This window comes from Fusarium graminearum, chromosome 1, assembly GCF_000240135.3.
Source record: "Fusarium graminearum PH-1 chromosome 1, whole genome shotgun sequence".
In the NCBI taxonomy this organism is placed as follows: Eukaryota; Fungi; Ascomycota; class Sordariomycetes; order Hypocreales; family Nectriaceae; genus Fusarium; species Fusarium graminearum.
Genome location: NC_026474.1, coordinates 9474259 through 9501997, shown reverse-complemented (window position 1 = coordinate 9501997; position 27739 = coordinate 9474259). Strand labels below are relative to the sequence as shown.

Below are 27739 nucleotides of genomic sequence, written 5' to 3'. Positions count from 1 at the left end.
GATTCAGATCCAGATCCAGCTGCTCGATCGAACCAATACTCCGTAGCCGTGTTGCCAGAGCTGGGCTCGGTTGGTTCAACTCTCTGCAGCGAGAGAGGACTGGAGATGATGTATAAGTTGGGTACCTGTCGGGTCTGAGCTTGAAGAGACCCGTGGCAGTGGTGGTGCGCTAAGGTACGAATGTTTTGCTGGGGTGGAGCGGCGGTTGCGATTGCGGTTGCGGTTGGGGGAGGTGGGAGAAGTGCGTGGTTCCTGGACCTAGACAGCACAGAGCGAAATGCCTAGCGTGGAAGATGGCGATTGGTGATTGGTGTGACCCGGGCCATTTATGGCTTTAATCGAGGGTCGTACCAATATGCTTGCTGGCCGACTACTAAATTCGACGCAGCACGGCACGGCACGGAGCTTCAAAGTTCAAATGCGCTGTACCCATTTCAATAAGTGATCTGTCTTTTGTCACTGGACGATCAGACGTACCTAGTGGGAAGCACGTCCTGCAATTATAGGCAGGTAAGGCTTACTGAACACTATCTTGCAGGGTACGGAGTACATATGATGCTCTCCCAGAAGTGGTGCATTGGCCCCCTCCAGTCCAGGGATGTTGGGATTGGACGGGCGGGCAGTCAAACCTTTGCAGATGCTATTTTAGGATGATGTTATGCCAGCGCAGCGGGCCTAACGGAGTGAGAAGCTCAATATGGTACGAAGTACAGAGTATGTATCTTCCTAGGTATGTTGCTACTATATCTGCAACGCAGCACCCAATGCCTTTATACGGAAATTTGTTGTTGAAATGGACAATCACAAGCTGAACAAGGAACGGCGGTGATGATGTAGGAAGCCTATGATGGTGCAAGGCAAAGTCCAAGGCTAACTAGATGATGTCGTACGAGACAAGCAATCCTTGCCTGCTCGGTCAGTGAGTGTTGAGCCTGCAAAGTGATTGAATTTTGATAATATGCAGAGAGAATAGTTAGTATTGATGAGGCTCCGAGCCTATTTAACCACTGCTCCGCAATTGCAGGCTCTTGGCAATATTTGACCGGACCGATTCTTATTAGTCTGTTTAGTGCACGCTTAATCACTGCCTCTGCCCACAGCCTACAGAGTGCTTTGCCATGTATGAGTACGGATATGTTCAACTGAATTATATGCAGGGGTTACACAGATACAACAGGCTGCTGACCTGGGTACTCTGTGCGCATCGTAACTAGTTACTATACGTTATATTTTGTGAGCCTATTGATATCAACAAATATAGAAGCCACGTGAAAGTCAAAGTCAAAGTCAACCACATCACTTTATTCTCACTACCACAAAGATTTACAGTACGAGTACGCAGATTCAGCGAATATCCAATCATATACCCGAGACATTACTATGTCGAGCAGAAGTTTGTATTAAATTGAAATAAACGAGGTGCGTATGGTGCCAGCAATGATTGTCCGTCACAGTAGAAGGCAAACATGGATACGGGCATATGATATAACAGTCTGGGTTTCTCTGTCCTTCATATCTAATATCTAGATAGGTAGGTAAAGAAATGTCAGAGCAACACATAAATTCATTACTACCGGCGTAAAGCAGACAAAGGATATTCGCAAGTAACCTGAACCAGCCAACTGAGACATCCAAATGCAATACCTCATTAGCAGGTTAGGAGGTACAGATCAGATATCCAATATCCGTACAAGCAAGCCACCAACTGCTAAGTTATCGGCTGACTGCAGAGCAAGCCAGCCCGTGCTTTATTTGCCTACCTACCTATTATTCCTAGGTTGTTTGCTGCGACGCCCTTGCTTCAAGATCTCTTTGTCAATTGGGCTTGGGGGGCTTCGGCTGGGGCGCAACTGCACTTTTGGTTTTTAACTACTAAGGTAGGTGTACCTGGCTGAATCACTGCCAAAGTTTCTCCGCTCGCATCAACCGACAACAATCGTGTGTTGATTCACCAACTCAATATTCTGGCTCATCAGATCTTGCGAGTAGCTAAACTGCTTCACTCCTTCATATCTTCGTATTCTTTGACTTGTGCAACGCGGTGATTCTTGCCTCTCTCGTCGCCCACTTCTGACCCAATCCATTCGTTCACGTACTGATCAGTTACATGACCTGTGACTGATACGACGACTCGCCATTTGACACTACTCATCTCCTTCGCTGAATCATGCTCAACCTTGCAGCTCTTGATTCAAGAAACGGCGACGTTAAGAATGATCCCCAAGTATGATACATAAGATCCAAGTGGTCTGCACCCAGGTTTTGACAGCAACTACCTTTATATCGTGATCCTCAACTCGCATACCAGAACACGCGTCATCGACCTGTGAAATGCCACAAAGATCAAAACAGAACCAGTCTTTGACTGGTTCTGTTCCTGATCCTCTTCAGATTGCTTCATCCAACGCAACTCTGAATACCTTTCTTGGTGGTCGCACTCATTCATGGATGACCAGGGGGTCGTCCATAGTCACCAACCCTAGGCCAGCAGCTCCAGTAGCGCCCAGCAATTCCCGGAAGCGGAACAAAAAGAGAAAGGCGTCTGACACGGCTCCCCCGACCCAGAACGACAATGATGTAGAACGCGACAACATCCTACCTGTGCAATCACCAGAACAACCACCGGGTACCAGAGAAACCACGAGGTACGTCATGATATTTCTACCCGTTTCATTCTTTGATACGCAACTTTTCTCGATCCAGGCAACAAAGCGTCGGTTGCGCGATCCGTAGTCTTTCGTTGCCAACTTGAAGCAACATTGCCACCGACCTTGCGCATCGTTTACCAACGTCGCTAACTCTGCAAAATAGAGCTCCAACCGTCCTACCCTCTCCGGCCCTGACCGATGCGCCGAGCCCGAATGGCTCGAATCAAGTTGCCTCTGCAAATCCCGATTCAAGCGCTCACGTAGAGACTGTAGGGCCCGGGTGGCCAGTTTCTAATAGTAACATGAGACAAGGCGACTTAACACACGTCGCGACCAACCCCAACCAACTGAACAATGCGCCTGCAGCCTTTGCGCAAGCCGAGAGCTCTTTTCCTCAACAAGCCCGTAACGCAGAAATAGCAACTTCATCTACAGTTGCCAACCCAACAACGGCTACGCAGCCCCTTCAAAGATCGAATGTATGGTTCGGCGCCGGCAACGTACAGCACAGTTCAGCCGAGCCATCACGACCAAACCCGAGAGTCCGTTCAAGGCCATCTGTTGACAGCGAGCCCAGCGAGCACAGGGATAAGCGCCCTCGTGTACAAGGAAGATCGAGTCCAGAGTTAACATTCAATCAAAAACTATGCCGGGATTGGTTCAAAAGTATTGAGCGTCGCGTAGAGTACGTCAGTCGTGCCGGGCTCCTCAACGACAATGTTGAGAAACCCAGGTATAGGATTTTGGGCGAAGCATGTCAGAATGAGGATTTCTTCTACGTCGCTCTCCACCAGGCTCTTTGCGCTTGGACCTTGAACAAGGAGCCTGTTCATCATCTCTTCGACGGCTTAATGGCCCCTAACACCCTAGACCGCGCTTTCGAGATAATCCAAACCATTGTGAGGAGAAACGACAATATGTCGGCTGTTCACCTTCAGTGGTTTGCCAATTTTCCTACTTCCATCGCTGAGTTCTCTCGGGTATTTCCACATACAACTTCGGCCGCAGAAATATCTGCCTTTCTTATTCAGATGATACAACATTGGCAAGCTCTCTTGCAAAGTGTCCAGGCCCGAAAGTACCCGTTGCTTGCATATGAAATGATACACGTACTACAGTGTCGGCCCCGCGGGCTACAGTGTATGCTGTTTACGATGAGTCGCAGGACGCTTAGTGTGAACGACGGGCCTGCCGCACATGCGATGAACGAAATCTACGAACAGGACCGGCTTGACGAAATCACATATGAAGCGCGTGGCGAGCGCCATGAAGCCCTGAGGGTTCGACGAGAAGCGGTGGCAATGAGATACAGACAGGTTATTTTGGCATCGCAGCCGAGGATCCCACCCAGTATGTTATTCAACTACCTCCCTACATATCGATGCTTTACTGACCACCATCGTGGATAGATACGATATCGTCTCCTGTCGTCGGTCAAAACTCTCCTGTGTTGGAGCAAAACTGGCAACAGCCAGCAGCCCGGTCACCACTTGCAACAACCGCTTCATCTCATGCCGCAAACACAACGGCTCCACCTGTTTCTTTGCCTAATTTTGATGTCTTGGCTGCTAGAGTTTCTACAGGTGGCCCTGGTGCGACAAGCCCGATGCCCATTAACCAGGCCCTTCCACAAGGTAGCAGAAGTCTTCAAGGCGCGCGACGACCAAACCATCTCCATATTCAGACGGAAACCCAGGCGGTTCCGCCTATTCCGGCTCCTAGCAACCAGTCTCCTCTCGCGCAAATTCATCCTCTGCCAAGGTCGTCAAGCGCTGGCTCGCCAGTGATGTTGCAACAAACCCGGGCGCTGCAATCAAATGGTCAGGTGCGAACTCCCGTTCTGCCTTCAAGCAACTTGCTGCCACAAAGACGAGCCAGCTCCTTCGCTTTTCCACCCCCCACTTTTCCATCTCCAGGGTTTCCCAGCGCTCATGGCACAAACGCCCATAGTCCGCCGATGCATCCTCATTCACCGGGATTCCAACAAGTCAGAGGTCAGGCGCAGATGACGTACCCTCATCATGCTCAGGCAGTGCAGTCTCCGCGGCATCTGCCAATATATCCACCAACAAGTCCGCCACGCAGCGCGTCTGCGTCAGAGAACCTCAACTACGCAGCGCAAATGACGGCCCCCCCAGCCGTACCATACCAAGTGCCAGTCACAGCCAATAACTCTCGCCAACCGGTGCCGCCAGTGCAACATATGTCTGAGACGGAGTATCCCCCGAGCCCATATGGGCAAGAGTCGCTCCGAGTTGGTCTTCATCAGATTGATGTGCGCAGTCCTCGCCGCGTTCCGTCACATCCAGGGAAAGATCGATTTTATCAATTTGTCAAACAGCTTGTGTACGAGCCTATGCACTTGGAGCCCAGTATAGGCCTACGGTCCTTACCTTTCACTGTGCCAGAAGACTATATCCGACGACTCACGAAAAAAAACGAGGGAACTGGTTTTCCATTTTGCTACTATGCCGAAGGGTCCTACCGCTATCGACTACGCATGTGCATGCAGCCCGAGACACAACCAGCCCCTACCGAATCGGATTGGGTGATTACAGCGACATCCTGGCCGAGCCACATCTTCTTTCAACTGAACAAGAAACATCTAGAAATACGCCGCAAACAGCACTTCAACAAGGACCAGCCATTAGAATTGACTGACTTCTTGCACGAGGGCGATAACTTTCTCAGGTTCAGCTATCCTCCGGGCAACCAGAACATGACCCCGGGTTACAGGTATTTCATGGCTATCGAAATAGTAGAGACGATCAGCCATGATGCCGTCTGTAACGTGGTCAGATCAATACGACGCTTTCCCCCGGGCGAAACAATGGCGAAAATACAGCGTCGCTTGCGACCATCAGACTCGGACGACATCATTATCGAGGACGAGACCTTGTCAATTTCTTTGGCTGATCCTTTCAGCGCAACAAGGTTTTTGGAGCCTGTTAGAGGTTTGCAATGCAAACATCTCGAATGTTTTGATTTGGAAACATGGCTCCATACCCGACCTTCGAAGCCACCACAAAAGGGAGGGGGTCCACAGCAAAAAGGAGATGAGCCCTCGATGGTGGACGTTTGGAAATGTCCGATTTGCTCGCTTGATGCGCGACCTGTCAGCCTCTGGATTGATGAGTATTTCTCAGGAGTGCGTCAATCTTTAGTCAGCAACGGTGACATGCAGACTAAGAGCATTACTGTGACCGCTAATGGCAGATGGGCTCCAGTACTGGACGCAGACGACACAGATGATGATTCTACGCCTGCGCCACGACCCAGAAATACAGTCAATGGCAATGCTGGGAAGCAGCCAAGCACGTCCGCCGTGTCAGTAGTACCAGATGTCATTGAGATCCTGGATGACGACGACTGAGGTATTTCTGGCGTGGGCCTCTATTGTTATTATCCTTTTCGAGAGACAAAAATTTCTAGTGTTTTATGGTCACGCAAGGCGTTTTGGAGATGGAGTGCTATCTCGAGCTTGGCAAGAATGCGATTTACAATTAGATACCACTTATTTGACACAGCACCCGGCGTTTCGGGATAGGTCCCTTGGACTGCATGTTACATAGAAGACGAGAGGTTCTCTCTTGCCTTTTCAAAAGAAAAGGGAAAAGGAAGAGGGCATGGGGAGATGATGGATGTTTACAACCTATCTAGGCTACAGTACACAGATCTGTATATATTAAACGTGCTGGGTCTGCCAACATAATACATAACGAGCTTGTTCTAATTATTATTCTGGAGAGTCAGAATAAGTCATTTCTATGTTTCCCGTACTTTGAGAAGTTATAACTGTAATGCACTGTACATAAAATTAGCAAGATACATCCAAAAGAGAAAGGCTTCAAGGGTTAGTTCGGGGTAATTTAGTAGCATCAACCAGACGCGTCAGGGACGTTACAATATTTACTCCAACACCATATCCAACGAGAAATAGTAGCATGTGCATTTACTCGATTGATATAAACTTGTGGCCTGGACGTTATATCTAATCGAGGTTCTGCTGCCGCCAGCATGACAGGGAGAGAGCTCAGCCCGCCACGCCGCTTACGAGCTTGCGCTTCTTGCGTCAGAGTCAAAGCCAAGTGTCATTTCCGACAAGACAACCGAAGAACGCACATTTGCGACAGGTAATACAGTACCCAAATCACAGGCCGTTTTCTTCTTTGAGCACGAGAGTAACTTGACCAAGGTGCGAGGCTTTGGAGAAAGAGTGTCTGCCGCAGACTACGAGCAATCTGAGAAAACCACGAAAGATTCATCAGAGCAAAGAGTAAGACCGCGAGTGCTTCATATTGTATATACAACTAACACTGAGACTCTGCAGGTTTGTCGAAAAGCCACAAGACGTGGTCGCTACTCCAGATGGTGCAGTCCTTGTATATGTCGATGATGCAAACAAGCCTTTACTCACATTGACCAGATCCAAATGACAACCAACAAACGCTAGAGCCTGGGAAAATCACAGAACACACTCAAAACACAAATTCAAAAACGCCGGAAACTCTTCAGCCTCCATTCGGGCTTTCATGGCTACAGGCAACCCAGATACTAAATATTTTCCGTCAAGAGTACACCTCTCAATTTCCCTTTGTGCTAATCCGCAGCGATGTCACGGCAGAATCTCTGTATAAAGGAAACCCATTCCTGTTTCGAGCTGTCATGCTAGTTGCTGCACCACTATCAGAACCTAGAATCATCAAAATGAAGCGCAATGTGCTTGCCTACCTGGGTTATAGAACACTTGTCGAAGAAGACAAGACTCTGGACATACTTCAAGGTATATTGGTGATTGTTGCTTGGTAATTATCTGCGTCTAATAGTGACCAAGCCAATACTGATATGGTACACAGGGCACATAAATGTCATATTGGCAACAGCCAAGCCGTCAACTTGGCATGCCTTGGGCTAGGATATGCGCACAACCTGGGAATTACACAAGATACTTCACTGTCTTCTGGCCCTCATATCAATACTAAAGACTCGTATATAGCAGTACTGGATCCAAAAGAAGATGCAGATTCAATGGAGAAGAAACGCACTCTCCTTGGCATATACTGTGTGTTGTCAATGTGAGTACTCGACTCAACAATTGCTAGATGCGTAGCTGACACAATACAGTCTCTCAACGAGACAATCACGCACAAATCCTCTGCAGACACCCTATATAAACGGCTGCCTCAAATCCTTCAGTGAGACCCAAGACTCGCCATCCGATTCTGTAGCAGAGCACATGGTCCGTCTGATCCAGATGAGCGAGAGACTCTCAGAAGGGTTTGGTGACCCGTATGAACGTACACTCTCCAGACCGTTTGCTTTCCTTCTAGAAGGAACTGGTAGACGCTTCCACTCTGATCTAAGTCGCTTGTCAGAGTCAGTTGCATATCCCAATCTCGCAAGTCGCAGCCAGATATTCGAGTTACATCGCTTGTATCTCCTTGTGCGGTTGTATGAGCCGGCAATTATAGTGGCATGTCATCCAGACGAGGGTGTAGCTCAGTTTTATTATCTTTTGATATGTCTGCGCAATTGCCTTGAAGCTATGCAATCCTTTTTCGAACTTCTTCTGGGATTACCTGTCGAAATTGTTCTGCGTTGTTCAATACTTACCGTCGATCAAGCTCTTTATGTCATGTTGCAAGCATCAAGACTGCTTCTCATTGAAACTCATGAGTGGGATGTTGAGTCCGCTCGACAGACACTGGATTTGAGTGCCGTACTGGGTCGGGTGATAGCACGTTTTGAAGAAGCAGAAGAACTACGTAAGAAGGAGATAAGGAATTTTGTTGATGGTGTACGCGAAGAAGAAAGTGGAGGTGGTGTTAGCAGTGTCACTATGGTCGTAAAGGAGGTACAGTGGCTGAAATACTGGTTCGAAGCCAATACTCAAGGGCGTCAAGTGGGAGATGCATCGTCAGTTGAGGCAAATGGAGACATGTCTCACAATGGAGCAAAGCCAAGGTGGTCTGTAGGACTCTTGGAGGAAATGCCATGGAATATCACATCTTGAGGTTTCCATAGTTAAAGACGCAGACTATCAATAGAAAGAAGGAGTCCAAGTCGATCAAATAAATTACAAGGTATCATGTAATCTCGAGAACAAATATGAGAAGATGTCAAAACGACCCATAGAAACGCCAACCATCGCCACATAAATCATATAATCTTCAAACCATCTCTCCCAATATCATCATCGCAGCGACTCCTTGCCGCTACATCTATCATCAATAAGAGGAACCTCAGACACATCGTTGTCTAAATCATCAAGAACTTCATCCTCAGAAAACTCGGACTCGTCTTTATTTGACCAGGCGAAACTATCGCCTTCAGAAAGCTCCGACTCATCTTCATCGTCGTCAAAGACTCCTTCAGTAAGCATCTCCCAGCAACTTGGGTCAGTCAAGTCAAGGCCCTCAATCCTCGTGCGCCACTTCTCTTCAAGGTATCCATCGTCATCGTACGGCTTCTGTCTCATCCAGCTTGTCCACATCATTATATTCTTGGACGCAGTTGTAGATTTGGTTTTGAACCACTCTTGGTGCGAAACATGACAAGTTGGGCATTCTTTCTCCCGCTTTCGCTGATTACGAAGTTGGCGGTGCACAAGCTTTTCGACCTTGACATAGTGCTCAGCTGCAAACTGGCAAATAACTTTGGAGCTGTATCCGCATTGGGCTTTCCAATCCTTCATACGCTTTTCAACATCGTGGGCGTATCCAATTTTGATATGGGGATTGGCATCGCGGTATGTCTCGGGGAAAAGATAAGCATAGATGAATCCATCCGACTTTTTCTCAGTATCTAACAAGGGGCGAAGGAGAAGTTTTCGGATGTCTTTGTTTATCTTGATGACGGTCCAAGCAGGTCCAAAATCTTCAAACTCATGTTTGGGGGTGGAAACCTTGGGGGGTGATTGCTTAGAGGGAGTGGAAGGAGTGGAACTGATAAAGGGTTTGGTTGGTGTAGATGGTATTGGTTGAGATGTATGGTGATTTGTGATTTTCGATATCGACTTTTCGTTCTTAGAAAGAACTTTATGCTTGACTTCCACGATATCCGCATCTAGAGACTCCGAGACATCCTCTTTATGAGTTGTAAGAGAATCATCTTCGTCTTCCTTCTTGAAAGCCACTTTTTTAATTGGCTTCAGAATTGTCTCCCATAATGATAGGCGCCCAGATGCTTGGTTTCGATGGAATCTCGGACACATGGTCAATAAGGCCATTTCACTCAGTAAAGATTCGGAAGCACAGAAGCTCCCATGATCAACGATCTGATCTGACAAACTAGCAATCTTCTTGGAGTTGATTTTGCTAATGGCGATTCCGCATCGCTTGCCAGTATTTTTACCAGATTGGCACTGACCATGACATTTTATATTGTTTCCATTGTCGATATTGAGCAACTCCCGGAGAGCGGATGAAGTAGTCGGCCAGCCTGTCTTGGAGGTGGTAGTTGCAGTGGTAGGAATCATCCTGAGTCTAGATGTCGATATGTCGTAGAGAGAAGAGATAATGGATGGTTTCTATGCCAACATGATGCTGGAGACGTAGTTCAGAACGATATATAGACAGATCACCGTATCGTTAAGCGCCATAAGAGGCAGTGTCGTCTTGGAAGGCCTCCTACATGTACGTCTTGGAGGCTATGGTCATGAATATGGTCGTAGGACTTCAGCTGGGTGGAGCATGTTCAGACAGAGGTGGTGTGATGTAGTATTGGCAGACAGAAAGATGGTTGAGAGGTAGAAGGCATGAGAATATATAGATAGTTCCTTCCGTCTCTGATAGTCTGATGAATCCATGCCGAATGCTCCCTTCCCACTTCCTCGCGTTTCTAAATATGATCTTTGATTAAGACACGACAGGAGGATTTTTGATGCTTCATTCTATGTGTCCAGATATTAACAGTCAATTGGGACTGAGTCATTTTCCATGGACATGGGACTTTGGATTCGTGTTAGTGTGGCATCCCAAGAGGTGTTGGTACACCCTGGTCTCGAAACCTCTGCGCCCCTCTTGTTGGCCGCATCATTTGAATTATGAGAGACCTAAAGGCGCTTCCAGGCATAACTATTCAGTACTGGGTCAGCCTAGAACGTGCACTTAGTATCATTGGCAGTTTCACTTACCTGGTCTTCAGCAGGTTTAGGTTTACCAGAGGTATCACACCATCACAGCCACGTTCGCGGGCCGTCGCAAGCAGGGGCTACGCTTTGACGGTATCACATTTCTGAGATGCTAAGCAAGGGTCTTTATTTTCCCCTTGAACATCCCATTCAAAGTTTTGATGGTTTGGACATGACAGAGATTCATCGATACAGAGTCAACAGTCATGGATGACTTAGACTACTAAGGAACTATGAGGGAAAATGAACCAATCAAGAAAGACGAAACAGCTGATCAACTGCCCTCGGTCGAACAACAAGCCGAGTGACGGAATATGTAGAGGTTAATTGACGTATATCTCTCATCAATAATTTATCAACTCGTTTCTTCCATAACGTCTCAGCATTGGCCATTCACTGTCATTGTCTACACCTTTTCATCATGTCGTTACCTGAAAGTCAAGTTGATGCTGCTCAGCGCATGTACACTGAGCGCGCCAGTAACTATGAAGATTCGTGGCATCCTGACTATAGCAGACGCTTTATGGAACTTGTTCCCGTTCATCAGGGCGATCTTGTTCTCGATCTAGCCTGCGGAACTGGTCTAGAAGCTGTCATTGCAGCGGATCGCGTTGGCGATGATGGACTCGTCATCGGCGTCGATATCACCGAGGCCATGCTTGCTGAAGCACGCAATAAACTGAATCAGGATGAGCTTCTGGCTCGCCGTATCAAACTTGTTCGGCACAATGTCACTGATCTGACCGACTGTCCGCATGTAACTGAGGGCAAATTCGACCTTGTCATCTGCTCAAGTGCTTTTGTTCTGTTTGACGAACCAGAAAAGGTTGTTACGCATTGGCGTAAATACCTCAAGCCCGGTGGAAGGGTCGCTATCGACATAACCCACGAGTACAATCTCCGCGCAGGCCTTCTGTTGGAGAAAGTAGCTCAACGTCTGGGCATGTCGTTCCCCGCGAACCGAAGTTGGATCAAGTCAAAGGAATCATTCAGCGACATACTCAAGAACCAGGGATTCATAATCGAGGAAATCCAAAACTTAGAGAAGGCCATAGGCTTCGGCTCGAGGTATTTCAGTGTAGATCAGGCTGATGAGCAGTTTGACTATGTTGTCAACGGGCCTCTTACGGCCTCCATTGTCACGGATGAACTAAGATTCAAGGGCAGAGAGTATTTCAAAGAAGAATGGAACAACGCTGCAATAGATGGCAAGGTTGAGGAGTCCGATACTGTCTATGTTTATATCGCCAGAAAGGCCTGATGTAGTATTACAGCAATACCAAGTATACTTGATCTTGCTCCATGGTTCACATCTTGGCTTTAACTTTTCTGATTTTGGCCTCAACAGGTATCCTTGGGTGATCGCCAGCGAGCTTCAACCCAGTAACGCGCTCAAGCTCGTCAACGGCTTCAAACGCCCTACCAAGGTTCACCTTGATCGTTCTTAGCCCCTGTTTTCGAGCTGCCTTCAGGTTCTCCCCAATGTCGTCAAGAAAAGCAACTTCGTCTGGCTTAACGCCAGTGCTCCAGTCTCGATCCTTGCCGCGAGGTGACTGTGCGTTGGCCTTGGCAAACTCGTCTACTCTGGCAAGGGCAAGCTGATACATAGCCGGATCGGGTTTGCGGATTCCCACATGAGCGGATGAAACAAAAACATCGAATATTTGTCGTACAGGTTCGTCGAAGAAATGATCGAGGTGAAGCTTGTGGCCAGGTGGGAAGATAACAGTGTTGCTTAAGGCTGCTAGGATGAATTGGCCATTCTCTTTGAGCTTCTTCAATGCCGGGTACATCCAGGGGTCTGGACTGTTGGATACAGTCATCATCTCATGGAATAGCCATTCTGCGTCGATAGTGGGAACCGGTGGTGTTTCCTTTGGAAGTTTGTGGTCTTTGCCCTGCTCTCTTTTGTAGAAGGCATCCCATCTAGCGGGGTCATGAAGATCTTGGCTGAACCCCTTGAAGAATGATTCGTCCATAGGTATTTCACCCTTCTCCAACCGGTGCCAGAAGCCGTTAGGGGCAGTTCGAGATATCGAGTAGTTGACCCATCCTGGAGGGATACCCAAACTCAACTCATAATCCAGGATGGCTTGAAAAGGTGACACGACCTAAAGGTATCAGTGATGTCAATACAATAGGTTTCGGTTAAATTTTATCATAAAACAGTAAGAAACGCCAATATCGAATGGCAAGAGTTGAAGTCAGCGCGCGTCTCTTGAATCACTTACACAAACACCACCAATATCGAACAGAAGAACCTTTGGCTTGCTCTCAGACATTATGATCTTATTCAGGCTTAAAGTGTAATTGAACAGGTGTGCAATCAGATTATACGATTGAGATGGAATATCGTATAAACTAAACCATTCAACAACTCTCAAGATGTCCTCGAAATATACATCCAAAACGACTCCACCGAGGCCTGGGGCATCCGACGAGCCTCGGTAGATCCCCCCATTTGACTTGGGCAACTGGGGGAGATAAGATAAAGCGCGGCCACGTGATGCGATGCGATCCCTCGTCCCCAACCCAGGTCCAGATACTGAAAGGCGGCAAAAATAGACGGTCTAAACTCTTTTAAGCGATTAGGGCTATATGAATCCCCCACCAAAGCCAGGCTTTTACAGATTATTCCTCTCGCATCAACTCCTAAACTTCAACACCCAAGTCGTCGTTGAGCCAATACCGTCAAGATGGTAAGTTGAGGCCTATCACAGGGGAGCGTTCTTGCAAAGGAGCTTCCTTGATGTTTTTCATTTTACGGCAGAAATGCCAATTGCTCTTGGAAGAGTCACCGCAAGATGCTTCGGAAGAAGAGCAAATCTGAAGCGCAAATTGCTGACTCGGGGATTTTTGACAGCCTTTCAAGTTGGTCAAGAACAGCGCGTACTACAGGTGAGTTTTTTTATACTGTTTCCCGCTCTGGCTATCTCGAGAAGGAATGCTAACAATTTTTCAGTCGCTACCAGACTAAGTACAAGCGCCGCCAGCAGGGCAAGACCGATTACTACGCCCGAAAGCGCCTCATCACCCAGGCCAAGAACAAGTACAACGCCCCCAAGTACCGCCTGGTTGTCCGCTTCACCAACAAGGACATCATCTGCCAGATCGTCACCTCTGAGATCTCCGGTGACAAGGTCTTCATCTCCGCCTACGCTCACGAGCTCAAGGCTTACGGTATCGAGCACGGTCTCACCAACTGGGCCGCTGCTTACGCTACCGGTCTTCTCGTCGCCCGCCGTGCCCTCAAGAAGCTCGGCCTCGACGAGGACTTCGCCGGTGTTGAGGAGGCCGATGGTGAGTACAAGCTCACCGAGGCCGCCGAGACCGACGATGGTGAGCGCCGCCCCTTCAAGGTCTTCCTTGATGTTGGTCTGAAGCGAACCTCCACCGGTGCCCGTGTCTTTGGTGCCATGAAGGGTGCCTCTGACGGTGGTATCCTCGTCCCCCACTCCGAGAAGCGATTCCCCGGTTACGACATGGAGACCAAGGAGCTCGACGCCGACACCCTCCGAAACTACATCTTCGGTGGTCACGTCGCTGAGTACATGGAGACCCTCGCCGATGACGATGAGGAGCGTTTCCGTAGTCAGTTCCAGAAGTACGTCGACGACGACGTTGAGGCTGAGGGTCTTGAGGACCTCTACACCGAGGCCCACGCCGCCATCCGTGAGGACCCCTTCAAGAAGGTTGAGAGTGACGCTCCCAAGAAGACCAAGGAGGAGTGGAAGGAGATCTCCCAGAAGTACAAGAGCAAGAAGCTCACAAAGGAGGAGAAGGAGAAGCGTGTCCAGGAGCGCATCCAGGAGATCATGCAGCGGGATTAAAAAGTTGCTTTATCTCATTGGGTCACGGGCATTTGAGGATTGTTGGCCTTTGCATTGGGTTTGGAGTTTCGAGGAAAGGGACGGTCCATAAAAAGGGCCATATGAATGAATTACCAAAAAGATACCTTCCAGCCAAATTCCATAGTTCTGGTGAAACGGCATCTCATTACTCCAATGTTTCTTGCCATTTGTGTGTGTGCGTGAAAAGACGAGATTTACTTTACTTATCTCGGCCTAGCGTATTTGGTCCATGATAAATTTACATTTTGGTAGTAGCTGAACTTTTGGCTCGTCACTCGGTATAGGGTATGTTCATTGAAACTAAAGTCACTTAAAACGTCATGGCTCAGACAAGCATCACAACTCTCAACAACTCTGCCAGGGATCTAAGGCTTTATTTAAAATATCAGTAACCCTCAGGGTATTAGAAAAATTGGCCGCTGAAACCATAAGAAACGAAATGATTAGATCAGTTTATGCTACCTAGGCTCCGCTCTTTAGGCTGTTTATTTTTGTAACCTAAAGGAGGTCAACTTTTCTGCTACCCAGTAGATAGCCAACCTGTGTGAACAACAATCAGCTAAAAGATGTGTCCCGTCATCGTGGAAACGGTTGAAAGTCAATTTCTATTAGGTTTATGTGGCGGCAAGTCTACATAAAAAGTTGCAACTAGGTCCATTCCGGATCACCTATCAGCCTCCTACCCATGTATAAAGCATTTCAGCTATTGATATCTAGTGTTATTGGTAGGAACCGTTTTGATTGTTTACCGTGATCGGACATGAAAATCCGATAATCCAGAACTTAGAAGTTCTTTTCTTCGGAAAATGGAAATGTTGTGGAGATGATATAATGGAACAAGTAGGACCCTGACGGATTCAAGGTGGAAAGGGAAAAAACAGCGGGCTGATGGGTATTTCGAGAAAATCCATAGCCAGTTGACTCCGCGGAACCCAGAATTTTAGTAGTGTCGCTCGCGCCTCGCCTCAACGGACAATGTCTTGAACCCGCGGCCGAGGACCTAGTCAGTTATTAGCTATGATGCAGCTGGTGATGATTTCGGACAAAGTAAGGTGGCTCGTGCAATAGGAAAGGAGACCCGACGTAACGTTATCAAACCGTCGAGCTGTTTCTCCGAGTCGGATGGACCCGGTGGGTATTTGAGAGCGAGCAAATGATGCAATCGAGCAAAATGAAGATCGGATACATCCTACGAGTTGGACCCTGCTTTGAAGACTGATGAATGAGCGAAGAAAAAGACCGACGTTGGATAATAATAAGGGTTCTTATTGTACATATGTCTCGGCGCAAACCAGGGGCTAATCTCGGCATCGGCTTCGATATTGTGTTTGTGCTTGTACAGTACTGTCTTCTAAAAATATTGTTGTGCGATGACATCGTCTGCCAAGAATTACACCATTCAGGCAGGGCCCTCTTTTTAGGTAGTTTTGCAGTGAATGACTTTGACAGTAGTAGACTCCTTTACTCGGGAACAAAACGCATCATTTTACTCTCGAGTAACGCGCCTGTCATTTCGTAAGAGAGCTGTGACGTAACGTAGCTTGTTTGTGCTTTGCTCATCATGGACTGAGCCGAGGGGATTTGCATCATCGGCTGTTGCACCGACCATTGTTGATCTCTGCTTTGTGCGATGCATATATTGAACCTGTTATTATATACTATACGTGTATCAAACCTCCACGGACTTTCAATACCATGGAGTAAAGGGAATAGGGGAATCCTTCCACGAACTAAGTTCATTCATTCTCGCTTGCGCATATTTGCGTATTTTGCTTTAATACTACAAATGTCCCGTGTATGCACTGACGTTTATTTTGATGGTTCAAGTTCCGTGCCCGGGTTGGCCCAGGGCGGGCCCCGATAAAACCGGGGGTGCTAGACAAGCTCCAGTCGGTTCGGTACATGATCAAGTACAGGTACATAGCATATAGGGGACATGGGACATATCCGACCGGCTACGCGACGGGGCGGCTGCTTCTTCCCCTCAGATCTGGAAAGCCTCTTTTATCCGTTCAGTAGGTACTACAGATATATACAACCTCGCCTCATCTCACTGTTGCATCACGAACTAGACCCGAGATTCGCCTCGAGAAAGTCTTGGAAATAAAGTGCTGTTTGGTCTGTATCACTGGACCTTATAGTTCGTGCGACGCCCAAGATCTTTGTCGGACCCTGAATCCGACATGACTTATTTGTCAGGGCTGTCATCCTTGATCAGCAGGCAAGGTTTGGCCTTTTTAGTTCTTGGTCAGCAGCATAGCACAGTAATTACACTTCCTCCAGCTGGCCGGCTACTCTCGCCTCCTAGATAGTACTTAATCACACGTGCTCCGAATAGATGAAATCCAATTCCTTCCTTGTTGGTGAGTAGAATTTCTGTATCATGATGTGGTCAACTGTGCCTTTTACTCAACAGCTCGTGACAAACCTGTACCCCGCTATTGGATCGTAAATATGTCATGATTGTCCCCATCCACTACTAACTAAATGATCCATTCGCCATTCTGCTATCCTCTCAATTCCATACTACTTACCGTACCTCGTCCACCTTCATCGCCCATCGTCATTGTTCCATATCAGGCCGAGACCGCTCCAACATAGTCCAGATCAAGCCCACTCCAAGTACCTGTACTTTATAATCCGTTCTCGGTATTGCGCATATCCAGACTACCAGGTACCTTAACCTTGTCTAGCTCTCTATCTTATTGTCGACTATACCTCATCCAGCCCACCAAGCTCGTCTCCAGGATTCGCTAGCCATCCACATCCCAACACCACCTCACTAATCATTATCTTTCTGGCTGCTTCTCTCCTCTTTCTTTACTCACTTCCTCCTTCTCCTCTGACCGACTGCAACACTGTTTAATCTGTATACAATAATATTATCGTTACCACCGTTATACCGCTCGAGTCTCTACCTGCCGTTGTGGCTCTTTGCCCAGTATGGAGCAGGTTCATGGCGTTGATGTCAGCTGGATGACCCATGGTGCTTCCAAAGGCATGTTTCCAAATCGCCACTCGCGCTCAATCGCTTCACCATGAGATGCGCACCGCGCCGTTTGTTGTGATGCGGTAGACTAAGATCCAGAACTAACACCACAGACAGATAAAACAACTAGAAATTCGCCTCCGATCAAAACTCCCTCAGCATCTCTCCCACGACAAATTCCAGGCGCAAACTCGAGACCAAAACCACCGGCTTCGGCTCCTACAGATAATCCTTCCGCAGACTCAAACATCTCACACAATGGCCAAGCAACGACACCGAACGGCTCTGCTGCCACTAAACGGATATCGCGCTCAAATTCCATAGACAAACAACCCCCTCCTGGTACTTCACCCCACCGTCGCAATTCGTGGTTCTCCAATATATCCGCCAAATTCTCTTCCTCTGGCACACCACCAACCGCCGGTCCTCCTTCGCCAGCTCCTATACCAGAATCGTCGCCGGCTCCTTCGCAAGATCCTCTGCCACCAAAACTGACACATACGAAAAACGCCGTTCTGCCGCATGCCGCGAAGCCAGAGGGTGATGGCCCTTATATACCTGCCCCGCCTAAGAGTGGCCAACCCGGCTTCTTGGGTATGTTCCGCCGGCTCTCATCTTCCAACGGCGGTGCCCTTACACAAAGTGGAAAACTTGGCCATGGCCTTGTCGACAGGGTAGTTTTGAATGTTGACCAGAATCGCGAAAGATGTCCTATACAAGAGCTCTCCTGCGCCAAACTAAGAAGGGTTGCGTTCTGTGTAGATGTCGAGATTGCGCCACAACCCAGATATGCTGAAGGCGACTCGCACTTGCCCAGAACAACCGATAAGACACAGAAAAAGAAGCCGACCGAGAAAGGCGAAGGGGAGGCTCTCAAGAACCCAAAGGTTGTCGAAGAGCAGAAAGAAACCAACGGAGAAGTGAAGAAAACAGAGGAGACGCCTCCTCAGGATCCTCAGGAGCCCCAAAAGGAAGGGACAGAGGCTCCTCAGCAGACTGAAGACACGACAAATGGCAGCGCTACTCCCCTCCCAGAGAAAAAGGAAGAAAATACTAAGAAGAAGGACAAAAAGAAGAAGAGCGAGGAAGAACGCAAGGCCAGAAAGGAGAAGAAGCGGAAACTTGCAGAAGCCAACGGATCTATCCCCATGGAAATTCATTACGACAGTAGTGATGATTCGGATACGACAGGAACGCCTCCTACTACTGCCAAGGCTCCCAATGCTTCTCAGACTGCCAAGCCTCAGACGGCGCCTACGACGAATCCTGTTCGAGTGTACCGCAGATGTTGTCAGCTACGCGAAACGCCGATTCTTAAGAAGATCACGGAGCAACTCACTGATACAAATAACTATACAGCCTCGACTGGCACAGTCAACAAGCTTGACCTCACTGATTACTGGCTGCAACTGCCGGATCTAGTCACCCTGGGCGACTATCTGGCAATTGTTCCTGTTAGGGAGGTACTATTGGAAAACAGCGGCTTGGGTGATGAGGGCCTGCGAGTTATTCTGGCTGGTCTCCTTGCGGCCAGGCGACCTGCCATAAGACGGCGGAAGCACAAGCTTGACGAAGAAGATCAAGGAGGGGTCGTGGAGCGTCTAGTCTTGAAAAACAACAAGATTGGCCCGGACGGATGGAAGTATCTTTCGCTTTTCATCTATCTATGCAGGTCGCTCAAATTTCTTGACCTCTCTCAAATCCAGTTCCCGCGTCAGCCCCAAACCCCACCAAACGGATCACCAAACAATGGAGTACAAGTACCCCGAAGTATATCGAACATTTTTTCCAAGGCCTTGGGCGAGCGTCTGGGAGGATCAACGCTCGAGTTGGTCAACCTTGGTCAGGCAGACTTGACCATGGAGCAACTTGGTTCGGTCATTGATGGGTTAATACAATGTGGTGTAAGACGACTCGGTTTGTCGCACAACGAGATCAATGCAGACGGTATGAAACACGTCGTCAGGTTCCTCAGCGAAGGCCGTTGCGAGGGTCTAGATTTGGGTGGCAATGACCTCAGCCAACACACTGAAGCTCTGGCTACAGCAATCAACAATGACACAACTTTGTGGGGTCTGGGTATGGCCGGCTGTAACTTGACTCCTTCAGCGCTTTGCAAGATCTTACCTGTGATGGTCAAGCTACCCAACCTGCGGTTTTTTGATCTGTCACAAAACCCAGCTTTGTTCCAGTCAACCCCCAGTGCTGTCGGTCTGCTCAGGAGGTATGTACTTGATTTATATTGTCAATATTGTCGACACACATATTGACCAAACTTAGATATCTACCCAAAATGAAGGTTCTGAAGCGTATGCATTTGGAAGATGCTGCGATGACACCAGAACAAGCGATTGCAATCGTGGAAGTGCTCCCCGAAGTGCAAACGCTAGCGCACATCAACATCACCAACAATGCCGAGATTGTCAAGCTTGCCGACGCGAGAACGGAAGAAGCGCAAGAAGAAGCTTGCGCCCTTTACGCCTCTCTGCTTGCTGCGGCCCGTGTATCTAAGAGTCTCATCTGCGTGGATATCGAAGTACCCAGTGAACATTCAGGTGAGATTGTCAAAGCCATGGCCAAGCAAGTCGTTGCCTATTGCTTGCGTAACATGGAGCGACTTCCCGATGCCGACGCTGGCGCGGTCATGGCGTCAACACTTGCCGAGAACAATCTTGAGGCCGGTGATACTAAGCTGCCACTTTATCCCGATGTCCTCGCACATCTTGTCGGACACGACGTGCTAGATCAGGATGACAGCGAAGATGACAACAGCTCGGCGCCTGATGAAGACTATGTCATTGGAGGTACTGGCGTGGTCAAGGCGCTTGCCTGCTGCTTGAAGAACCGAGGTGACGAGTCAAGAAGACAGTCCGGCGAGTTCATTCGTGACATCGAGAACGGGGCAACAAGTACGGCAGCGACACCGTCAGCGAATCTGTCAACAGGAGGAAAGGCCAAGGACATGTCGAAACACTTGTTGATGGGCGCCCGCAAGATTCGACAACGCCTTCAGCCAGCACTGATCAAGGCAAGGGCCCACTCTGACGATGAGCACAACTTGCGCAGGTTGATATTCTTGGACGAGACTTTGCAAGGTATCATCAAACGGTTCGAGGATGAGTATCCAGACACGCGCGAGGATGCGACACCTCCAAGACGTCCACGTGCTGGGACCAAGGGCATCGAGGAATTACCTACAATTCTACCTCTGGAGGATTCCGCATTGGCTCTGTCAGACAACGAAGACGAGGGCGAAATCCGCGCAGGCAAGCCACTCTCAAGATCCAATTCTATGGCCAAGATATTGGTCGAGGAAGAAGGTCGCATTCTTCGTGCTGGTCACCGGTTCCGTGCCGGTTTCTTCAAACAGGAGCAGATTGATCTGCTGAGCACAATCGACGACATTGGTTCCGACCCTATGCATGTGGGAATGCTTACCGAGATGGCCGAAGATATTGGCGGGGAGCTGTTGGAACTCGTCAAGGCGAAGGGTGCTGTAAGGGCTTTCAAAGAAGACAGAGACGTGGCACTCAAGTGCATGGCTGCAAGCGACCCCGAGCATTGGGAACGATTTGTCGACGCTCAGAACAAGTCTCGTGCCAACATTAGCATCCCCCCAGCAGCAAAGCAGGGGGAGGTGGCGGACGAGAGTGCAGTTGCTGATTAAAGTAGTATCATTGTTTGGGCGGTTGTGTAGCAGGAGGTTGTCTGGTGGTTGTATGGCCATGGTTTGCTGGTCATTGCGAGTAGACGTCTATACATGTTTGAGGTGGAAAGAAGGACATAACTTGCGCATGGAAGGCAGCGCACTCGTTTGATTCCCATATCCTTTTTTTCTGTTTTGTGCCTTTTTGCTTTGAGCGGGGAGTTATCAATACTACATATAATCTCTCTCTTCTAGGAGAGAACTGGCTACACTCGTTTACCGACTTTTTCGTGGATGAGATGATGAACCGGTGAATCTTTGAACAATAACAAGCATCTCCTGTGGCGGTAGACGTTGCTTTTTGGATAAGGGGCATTCGGTTGCTTGGGTAGCGCGATGCGTGTCCAGTGAGGCTTCTTGGTGAAATATTAATCTTGTACGTCCGGACCACAGATTTTGTTAATTTGATTGTTCATCGACATTCGAATTTCCTTTGAACCTATGTAACCTAAGGAGTGGATAGGAAAGGTAGTAGGCAGTGCTAGCTGGGGGTTATACGGCATTGCCGGGATGAGTACAGTACGACATAGGTACAGGAGAGGTGAGCATGGGGATAAGGTGATGCAAGTCATTGGATGTTTCCAGAGATGTGATGATCCCAGTGAATATGATGAGCTGAATCTGAGATGAGATTTTGTTGTTTGTTTCTTTTTTTTCTTAATTACCAAAAAACAAGAAAGCGAAAAAGATGAAGCAGGTCTTCCCAGTTGGTCTATTTGGTCCAAAATCACGATGTTTGGTTGGTCCGTGATTTGTGGCCCTTAATCTGACCTGCAACACGCGCGATCCCGTACTGATGTGACTCTGAAACGTGAGCTATGCCTTATTGGGTAACATGGACGTCTCGGCGACTTCTTTCCAAGCCTGGGTAAGGCAAGTTAGTAGCAGGACAGGAAGCTTCTTTCCTTATGACATGACTTCCTGCACTTCACCTTGATTAATTAATCTTTTAAACTCCGTGCACGTTTCTTTCTTTTCAAACGTTTCACAGCTAGTAGTCTATCGACTCTTTCTATTCGACAGAGGAGACAATAAATCCACCTTTTATTCCCGTCTCGGACGCACCGTCTGATTTCGATCCTTCTTTTCTGGGTCACATCTGACAAGAGGAGACGGGGAAGCTGAGGCTGAGACTGAGACTGAGAGGAAGGATTGAGAGACATGGTAATGATGCGCTCTCAACTCAGGCCTAAGAGATGAGCCGTGTAAGCCGCGGCGCTTATTCCAGAAGATACACCTTTCCTCATAGTTGGGTCCCTGTCCAGAACCGTCATCGTCATTGGGCTGTTTGATCTGCATCTTAATACAGGAGTTATATACCGTCCGATACGAGGAGGGTTGGGCTGCTGAGCTGGCAATGCGAGGACAGCAAACGGCCCAAATCTGAACCGATCGATTCTATTCTTCCCGAACTCATCGATTGTATCTCGCAAGACCTCGTGCTGATCAATATTCGTGCAATTCTTCGCCTGGTCTGTGTCGAAGCAACGAAACAGCCTAAAGCGTGCACGTTAAAGAGTGGATTCATGGTTGATGCTCGCTCCATATCACACGCTCCTAATTCTATTTACGAGCCTGGGCAGCCCAACAAGGGCTTTCTTCTGCAATAAAAGCTGATGTCGAAACAGAAGCACGTCCCCCATCAGCGGATTTCCCGCAGCCATCCCGCTGTTTTGATTGGCTTTAGCTTGCCCGTTTAATTCATGCAAATGCTTGTACAGCATGTACAGGGATCCTTGGGGAGACGGGAGATCCTGGCTCATGAGCTAGGATCCCTCGACATCTGGTGACGAGAAGCCGGGTTGTCCTCTCTTATCTCTTTGGTCCACGACTTCCTTCTCATGCTTGTATTTTCCCCCTCTTCTTCGCGGTCTTTCTTTTCACCTTGCGCAGCCTGTTGACCGGCTTTGGCGATTCGCTTCTTACACTCATTTACGTTTAACGTTTAGTCTGTCGTTTCCTTCTCATCTTTTACTTGCCCGAGGCGAGCTGCGCTCATCACCGTAGCCATTTTCACTCTTTTTGACCATTGCTCACTCACTCAATCTCGAATGTTTTCAGTGACCAACGCATCTTATACACTTTGACCATCATTAACCAACGAGTGTTGCATTCGATCTGCCTTGACCCGCGTCCTGGACTCAACTTCGCCACATTGTGTGACAGCCCTTTGAACTTGAACAAACCATACATCATATTCCGTCATCTTATAAGCCATGAGTCCAATAGAAGGACCTCCGTCAACTCGGTCGACTCTCCCATGGGTCTGGGCTAAGCCAGGCTCGGTTATGAATTTTGAAAGGTAAACTGAGCAACTACAGTCATGTCTATTGACGACAGTGAACTAATTCGATACAGTATCTCAGAAGAGCCTGGCTCGTCGACAACCACACGACCCCCGACTGGCCGGACTCGAGGCTTCACTTCTTCTTCAGGACGACAAACCGTCAAATGGCCCTTTCACAGTTTCAGCAATTCCCGATCCTCCATCCCCAACTACGCTCGTCGTCCTTCCAACTCACGATCTATCCCGCAAAGTTCAGGGTCACTTCCTCGCCGTGCTGCCGGCAGCATCAGCCGTTCTGTATCCAGTTTCCTCGGCAGCGACATCATTCCCGATTATGTGATCAACTTCATGCGGGGCGAGACGCCCGAGACTCTCGCCCAAAGGCATCGTATTCCAGACAGCCCTGAGCCGGGTCAGTTTCATCGTACCCAGCCATCTCAGCTCGATTTCTCGCCGGACAACTCGAGACCAGGTACTCCAAGAGCCGAGCAGGAGAAGATGCTTGTGGAGGAACGACCAGTGCGGAACAGGTCTCTCATGACAGGATGGAGAGCTGGAGTTGCTATGAACATGGTTCTGGCCTTTTTCGTTCTTGTGGCTTCTGTAACTTGCCTCGCCCTGGCCTCCGCCAAAGGACATATGGCGACCTGGGAGTCGACATTGATGCAAGGCAACCCGGCCACAGTTGAGGGCATCTCTCGGGCAATTATGGCAGCCGTCAACATCCTCGCTATTGTTCTTATTGCCGGAGCCAACTATGTCGTTCAAATTCTTAACAGCCCGACTCGCGCTGAGTTAGACAACGCCCATCAGAACTTTGAGTGGCTCGACATCGGAATTCCTTCGTTGCGAAACTTGCCACTCATTTCCTCAACCAGGGCTACGTTATCCGGAATCATGATGGCGTTTGCCCTTGTCTCCCAAGTAATGTAAGCGAGAAACCATACGCAGACTAACACGAAAGTCATCGCTGACAATTTTCAGATATAATGCCATAATTATTACAACCGAACAGCCCGACAAGTCCAAATCATCGCTCAATGTCAACGGGCCTCTACTGGCTGCCATCACACTCGTTAACCTTGTTCTCATCTTCACCTACGCTATTGCCATTGCTCTGGCTCTTACTCGGCAATCTTTCAACCCACTGGTTACGCTTGGCGATGCACTTACCTCATTCCTTGCGGACCCCGACTACAGCACTCAGGATTCGTGCCTCATCACCAAGGAGGAGGTTAAGAAAGGATTGTGGGGTGACCGAGAGGGCAAATACTGGTATTCCCAGTCTAGCCGCTGGTATAATATCCCTTCTCCCAGCCGGTGGACTGTCTGGATTTTGACGTGGATTACGCCTGTGGGCTTGACAGCGGCTGCCCTGGCCCTGGGAGCTATGGACGACCCAAAGAAGGCGTTCTCAACGTTTGGCAAGGCGACAGTGGTATACGAGCTACCGACAGGAATGTCACGGCCCGGCCTGGCTATCGTCGCTGCGCTGCCTCAGCTTCTTTTGGGTCTTCTCTACCTCTCAAGCAACGCGCTGCTGACATTGTTTTACCTTTCTCATGAGTTGTCGCAGTTCTCGTCAGACCTTTTGTCTTTCCGCGTATCTTCCGGTGAGCCTCTGGGTGCACAGACAACTTCTCTTTACCTTACCCTGCCTCGACCCGTGTCCTGGATACTTTTCTTTCTGATTACAGCCATGGCTTTTCTTCTAAGCCAGGGTGTTCTGCTCGTGTCTGTGGACGGCAGTGAAGGTTCGACTACAGGCATTGGGTTCAGCTCGCTGCCGTTGCTTATACTCCTTGTGCTGCTTCTGGCACTGGCATCCGGCGTTGCCACCATATCTCTCCGAAAGGTGGATCCCCGGGGTACCGTAGAGAGCGGAGCCCCAGCTGGCAACCCACTCACTTTGGTGGGCGGAACATGCTCGGCAGTCTTGAGCGCACGATGCCATCGCGTGCCGAGAGAGAACGGTGTTGAAACGCTTCAGGTTCGATGGGGTGTGGTGCGAGAAGGCGTGGGAATGAATGCAGGACACGCAACCTTTTCTGGACGTCCTGTGGGAGATATCATGGTTGGAAGATCTTATGCATGAGTTAATTTGATTTGGAGGTGTTGGATTATACGGTTGCTAATGTCTATATGGATGATATACCTGGCGTCTGTCTATTGGGAAAGCTCTTAATAAGAAAAGTTCAAGTAGCAAAGCATTCAAATTCTTACCGCTCTTTGTTGCCTGGGAGCTAGAATTCTGACTTATATCGACGTGATTGTTGCAACTTGGCCAAGAGGCTCACATTGAAATGCCCAATAGAAATGTTGATCGTTTCAGATCTTGTGATATAAAGTGACTGGTCGCTTCACTGAAGACCGACGATCGCCAGTCTAGATAATCAAAGACAGGTCATGGGCTCATCAAGGTCAATAACGAACACGAAACGAATCATTCAGAGGTTGACTTGGAAGCGACGAGGAAAAACGGTGTAGGATGGTGTCAGCAACAGTCAGTCGATTTGAGCCAACCCCCACATAGTTAGTTATCTTAGTAGTATAGTCTTGCGAATGATGAATTATTGGTAATGGTTGACTATAGCAGCAGATTACCAACCCTTGCTTATATTATAGCCAAGAAACGTCGACAAAGAAGGAGGTGCTCCAGATTCATCTCGACTTTGACAAGAAACCAAAACTCTTTTGTTCTCGACCCTGCTGGAACAAAGTCTAGAGGCTGGAAGAAAAAGGGTTCTGTTAGACAGGGATAATTACAAGCCACAGTTGACACAGCCTAGACCAACAGCTAAAAGTCGTTAAGTATGCGTTGGTCATACGATTCAGTGCCACATCAGCCCAAAGGTCGGGCGTTTCTTACAATTAGGTGACTCATGATTGGTCAGGCAGCACGTTTCCTTCCCATTCGGGATCTCCTGCCTGCCCTGCCCTGCCTGTTTTTAGGTCGCTTCGGTTCGGAAAACCACTTTTGAGTTGGCGGGCAGGTGCGTCTGTGTCCCTCCAGTAAGGTCAGGCAGGTACCTACCTCCCCTTTGTCAGGTCTGCTGAAGAGTCTCCACAACCTAATGGTACTTGCGGTAAAGTTGGAGCATTGCAGACAAGGCCGGTTTAATCCAGGTACCAACGAATAAGTCAAGGCAGGAAGGACCTCCTTTTGAAGTGAACCAACCTTATTAGTACGTACTTAAACACAAGCTCTTCTCATTTGGTAACTTTCCTTCCCTTTTCTTTGACTTTGACTTTGCTCAATCTAATAAATAGCATCTCTCTCACCCCTCGCACTCACCACTTGTTCACACATCCACCTACAAACCACACTCACACCTCTCTGGTCAACTGTTCGACTACACCACTACTCATACTCATACTCACACTCAAGTCTTCACATTCCGACTTGCAATACCGTCAAAATGACTTACACAATGACCGCCCACCTCTGCAAGCAACTCTACGCTTCATGGCGCCAGACTCGACAGCCTTCTCCCGAACTGGCCCTCCCAAACCAGACTCCCTCATCTCTGATGCGCCCTGCCTCTCGATCCCCTTCACCTCCCGCTCAACGCTCTGAGCGACGCCCATCGAATGCTTCAGACTCAGACTGGGCCCCAAACAGACGCCACTAAACAAGAAGACTCGCGAACAATTGTTTTCTTACTCACGACTTATGAGATGAGTCGACTTACTGCATTTGGGACACGGCATCTGGCGCATATAACTTGTTTACACCCGACGGAGTTCTCCCTTTACAACATACGCGGTCTATGACTTTCTCAAAGACGCCAGCATTTACCTTCTGAAAACGTTTCCCAATAATAATCTCGCACCCTGCAAAGCCCCAACAAATCAACTACCAAAGGACTGTCCTCAGACGAGATGCAGCAAAAACAGCCCAGAAAGAGTGGGTCCCGGTCGTGACCTTCTGGGACCGCAAAGTGTCAATCACGGCATTTCGTGCGAAAATGGCACAATGCAGGCACATGTACAAAATACTTGCGTAATGATGTACGAATTGTACCTTCGGTTTGCCCGGTATGCGGTTTTGTTATTTCCTTTATCTCCAGGCAACGAGAATTCCGGCTGCAGACTGGCGAGGGCCAAGCTTATTCAGAAGCAAATGT

At 48.6% G+C, this 27739-nt stretch overlaps 9 protein-coding genes across 9 annotated transcripts; 7 read left to right on the top strand and 2 right to left on the bottom strand.

Annotated features, from left to right (window-relative positions):
- Positions 1 to 2331: 2331 nt before the first annotated feature.
- Positions 2332 to 6021, top strand: FGSG_10015 (uncharacterized protein; the record flags this gene model as incomplete). Its single annotated transcript, XM_011320637.1, has 3 exons — positions 2332 to 2645; positions 2812 to 3998; positions 4058 to 6021. 3 exons carry the CDS (start codon positions 2332 to 2334, stop codon positions 6019 to 6021), a joined length of 3465 nt encoding a protein of 1154 aa, XP_011318939.1.
- Positions 6022 to 6448: 427 nt separating this feature from the next.
- Positions 6449 to 8661, top strand: FGSG_10014 (uncharacterized protein; the record flags this gene model as incomplete). Its single annotated transcript, XM_011320636.1, has 7 exons — positions 6449 to 6455; positions 6782 to 6924; positions 6979 to 7030; positions 7075 to 7431; positions 7475 to 7496; positions 7532 to 7723; positions 7773 to 8661. 7 exons carry the CDS (start codon positions 6449 to 6451, stop codon positions 8659 to 8661), a joined length of 1662 nt encoding a protein of 553 aa, XP_011318938.1.
- A 47-nt stretch (positions 8662 to 8708) lies between these two features.
- On the bottom strand, positions 8709 to 10125 carry FGSG_10013 (uncharacterized protein; the record flags this gene model as incomplete). Its single annotated transcript, XM_011320635.1, has 1 exon — positions 8709 to 10125. One exon carries the CDS (start codon positions 10123 to 10125, stop codon positions 8842 to 8844), a length of 1284 nt encoding a protein of 427 aa, XP_011318937.1. The 3' UTR covers positions 8709 to 8841.
- Positions 10126 to 11200: 1075 nt separating this feature from the next.
- Positions 11201 to 12040, top strand: FGSG_10012 (uncharacterized protein; the record flags this gene model as incomplete). The annotated part of the gene is made up of 1 exon (XM_011320634.1): positions 11201 to 12040. One exon carries the CDS (start codon positions 11201 to 11203, stop codon positions 12038 to 12040), a length of 840 nt encoding a protein of 279 aa, XP_011318936.1.
- Positions 12041 to 12086: 46 nt separating this feature from the next.
- On the bottom strand, positions 12087 to 13061 carry FGSG_10011 (uncharacterized protein; the record flags this gene model as incomplete). The annotated part of the gene is made up of 2 exons (XM_011320633.1): positions 12087 to 12890; positions 13011 to 13061. 2 exons carry the CDS (start codon positions 13059 to 13061, stop codon positions 12087 to 12089), a joined length of 855 nt encoding a protein of 284 aa, XP_011318935.1.
- Positions 13062 to 13387: 326 nt separating this feature from the next.
- FGSG_10010 (60S ribosomal protein L5) lies at positions 13388 to 14782 on the top strand. Its single transcript, XM_011320632.1, has 3 exons — positions 13388 to 13478; positions 13643 to 13677; positions 13742 to 14782. The coding sequence occupies exons 1-3, from the start codon at positions 13476 to 13478 to the stop codon at positions 14607 to 14609; spliced, it is 906 nt and encodes a 301-aa protein (XP_011318934.1). The 5' UTR covers positions 13388 to 13475; the 3' UTR covers positions 14610 to 14782.
- A 2791-nt stretch (positions 14783 to 17573) lies between these two features.
- Positions 17574 to 21286, top strand: FGSG_10009 (uncharacterized protein; the record flags this gene model as incomplete). Its single annotated transcript, XM_011320631.1, has 3 exons — positions 17574 to 17616; positions 17737 to 19843; positions 19900 to 21286. The coding sequence occupies 3 exons, from the start codon at positions 17574 to 17576 to the stop codon at positions 21284 to 21286; spliced, it is 3537 nt and encodes a 1178-aa protein (XP_011318933.1).
- A 1994-nt stretch (positions 21287 to 23280) lies between these two features.
- FGSG_10008 (uncharacterized protein) lies at positions 23281 to 25707 on the top strand (the record flags this gene model as incomplete). Its single annotated transcript, XM_011320630.1, has 3 exons — positions 23281 to 23627; positions 23684 to 24541; positions 24597 to 25707. Exons 1-3 carry the CDS (start codon positions 23542 to 23544, stop codon positions 25705 to 25707), a joined length of 2055 nt encoding a protein of 684 aa, XP_011318932.1. The 5' UTR covers positions 23281 to 23541.
- A 1151-nt stretch (positions 25708 to 26858) lies between these two features.
- FGSG_13689 (uncharacterized protein) lies at positions 26859 to 27739 on the top strand. The gene has a single exon (XM_011320629.1). The coding sequence runs from the start codon at positions 27044 to 27046 to the stop codon at positions 27242 to 27244; it is 201 nt and encodes a 66-aa protein (XP_011318931.1). The 5' UTR covers positions 26859 to 27043; the 3' UTR covers positions 27245 to 27739.

Coding starts and splice junctions, on each gene's coding strand:
- FGSG_10010 (XM_011320632.1), top strand. Junction 13,678..13,741: donor AAGAACAGCGCGTACTACAG/GTGAGTTTTTTT, acceptor ACAATTTTTCAG/TCGCTACCAGACTAAGTACA.
- FGSG_13689 (XM_011320629.1), top strand. CDS start 27,044: ATGACCGCCCACCTCTGCAAGCAACTCTACGCTTCATGGCGCCAGACT.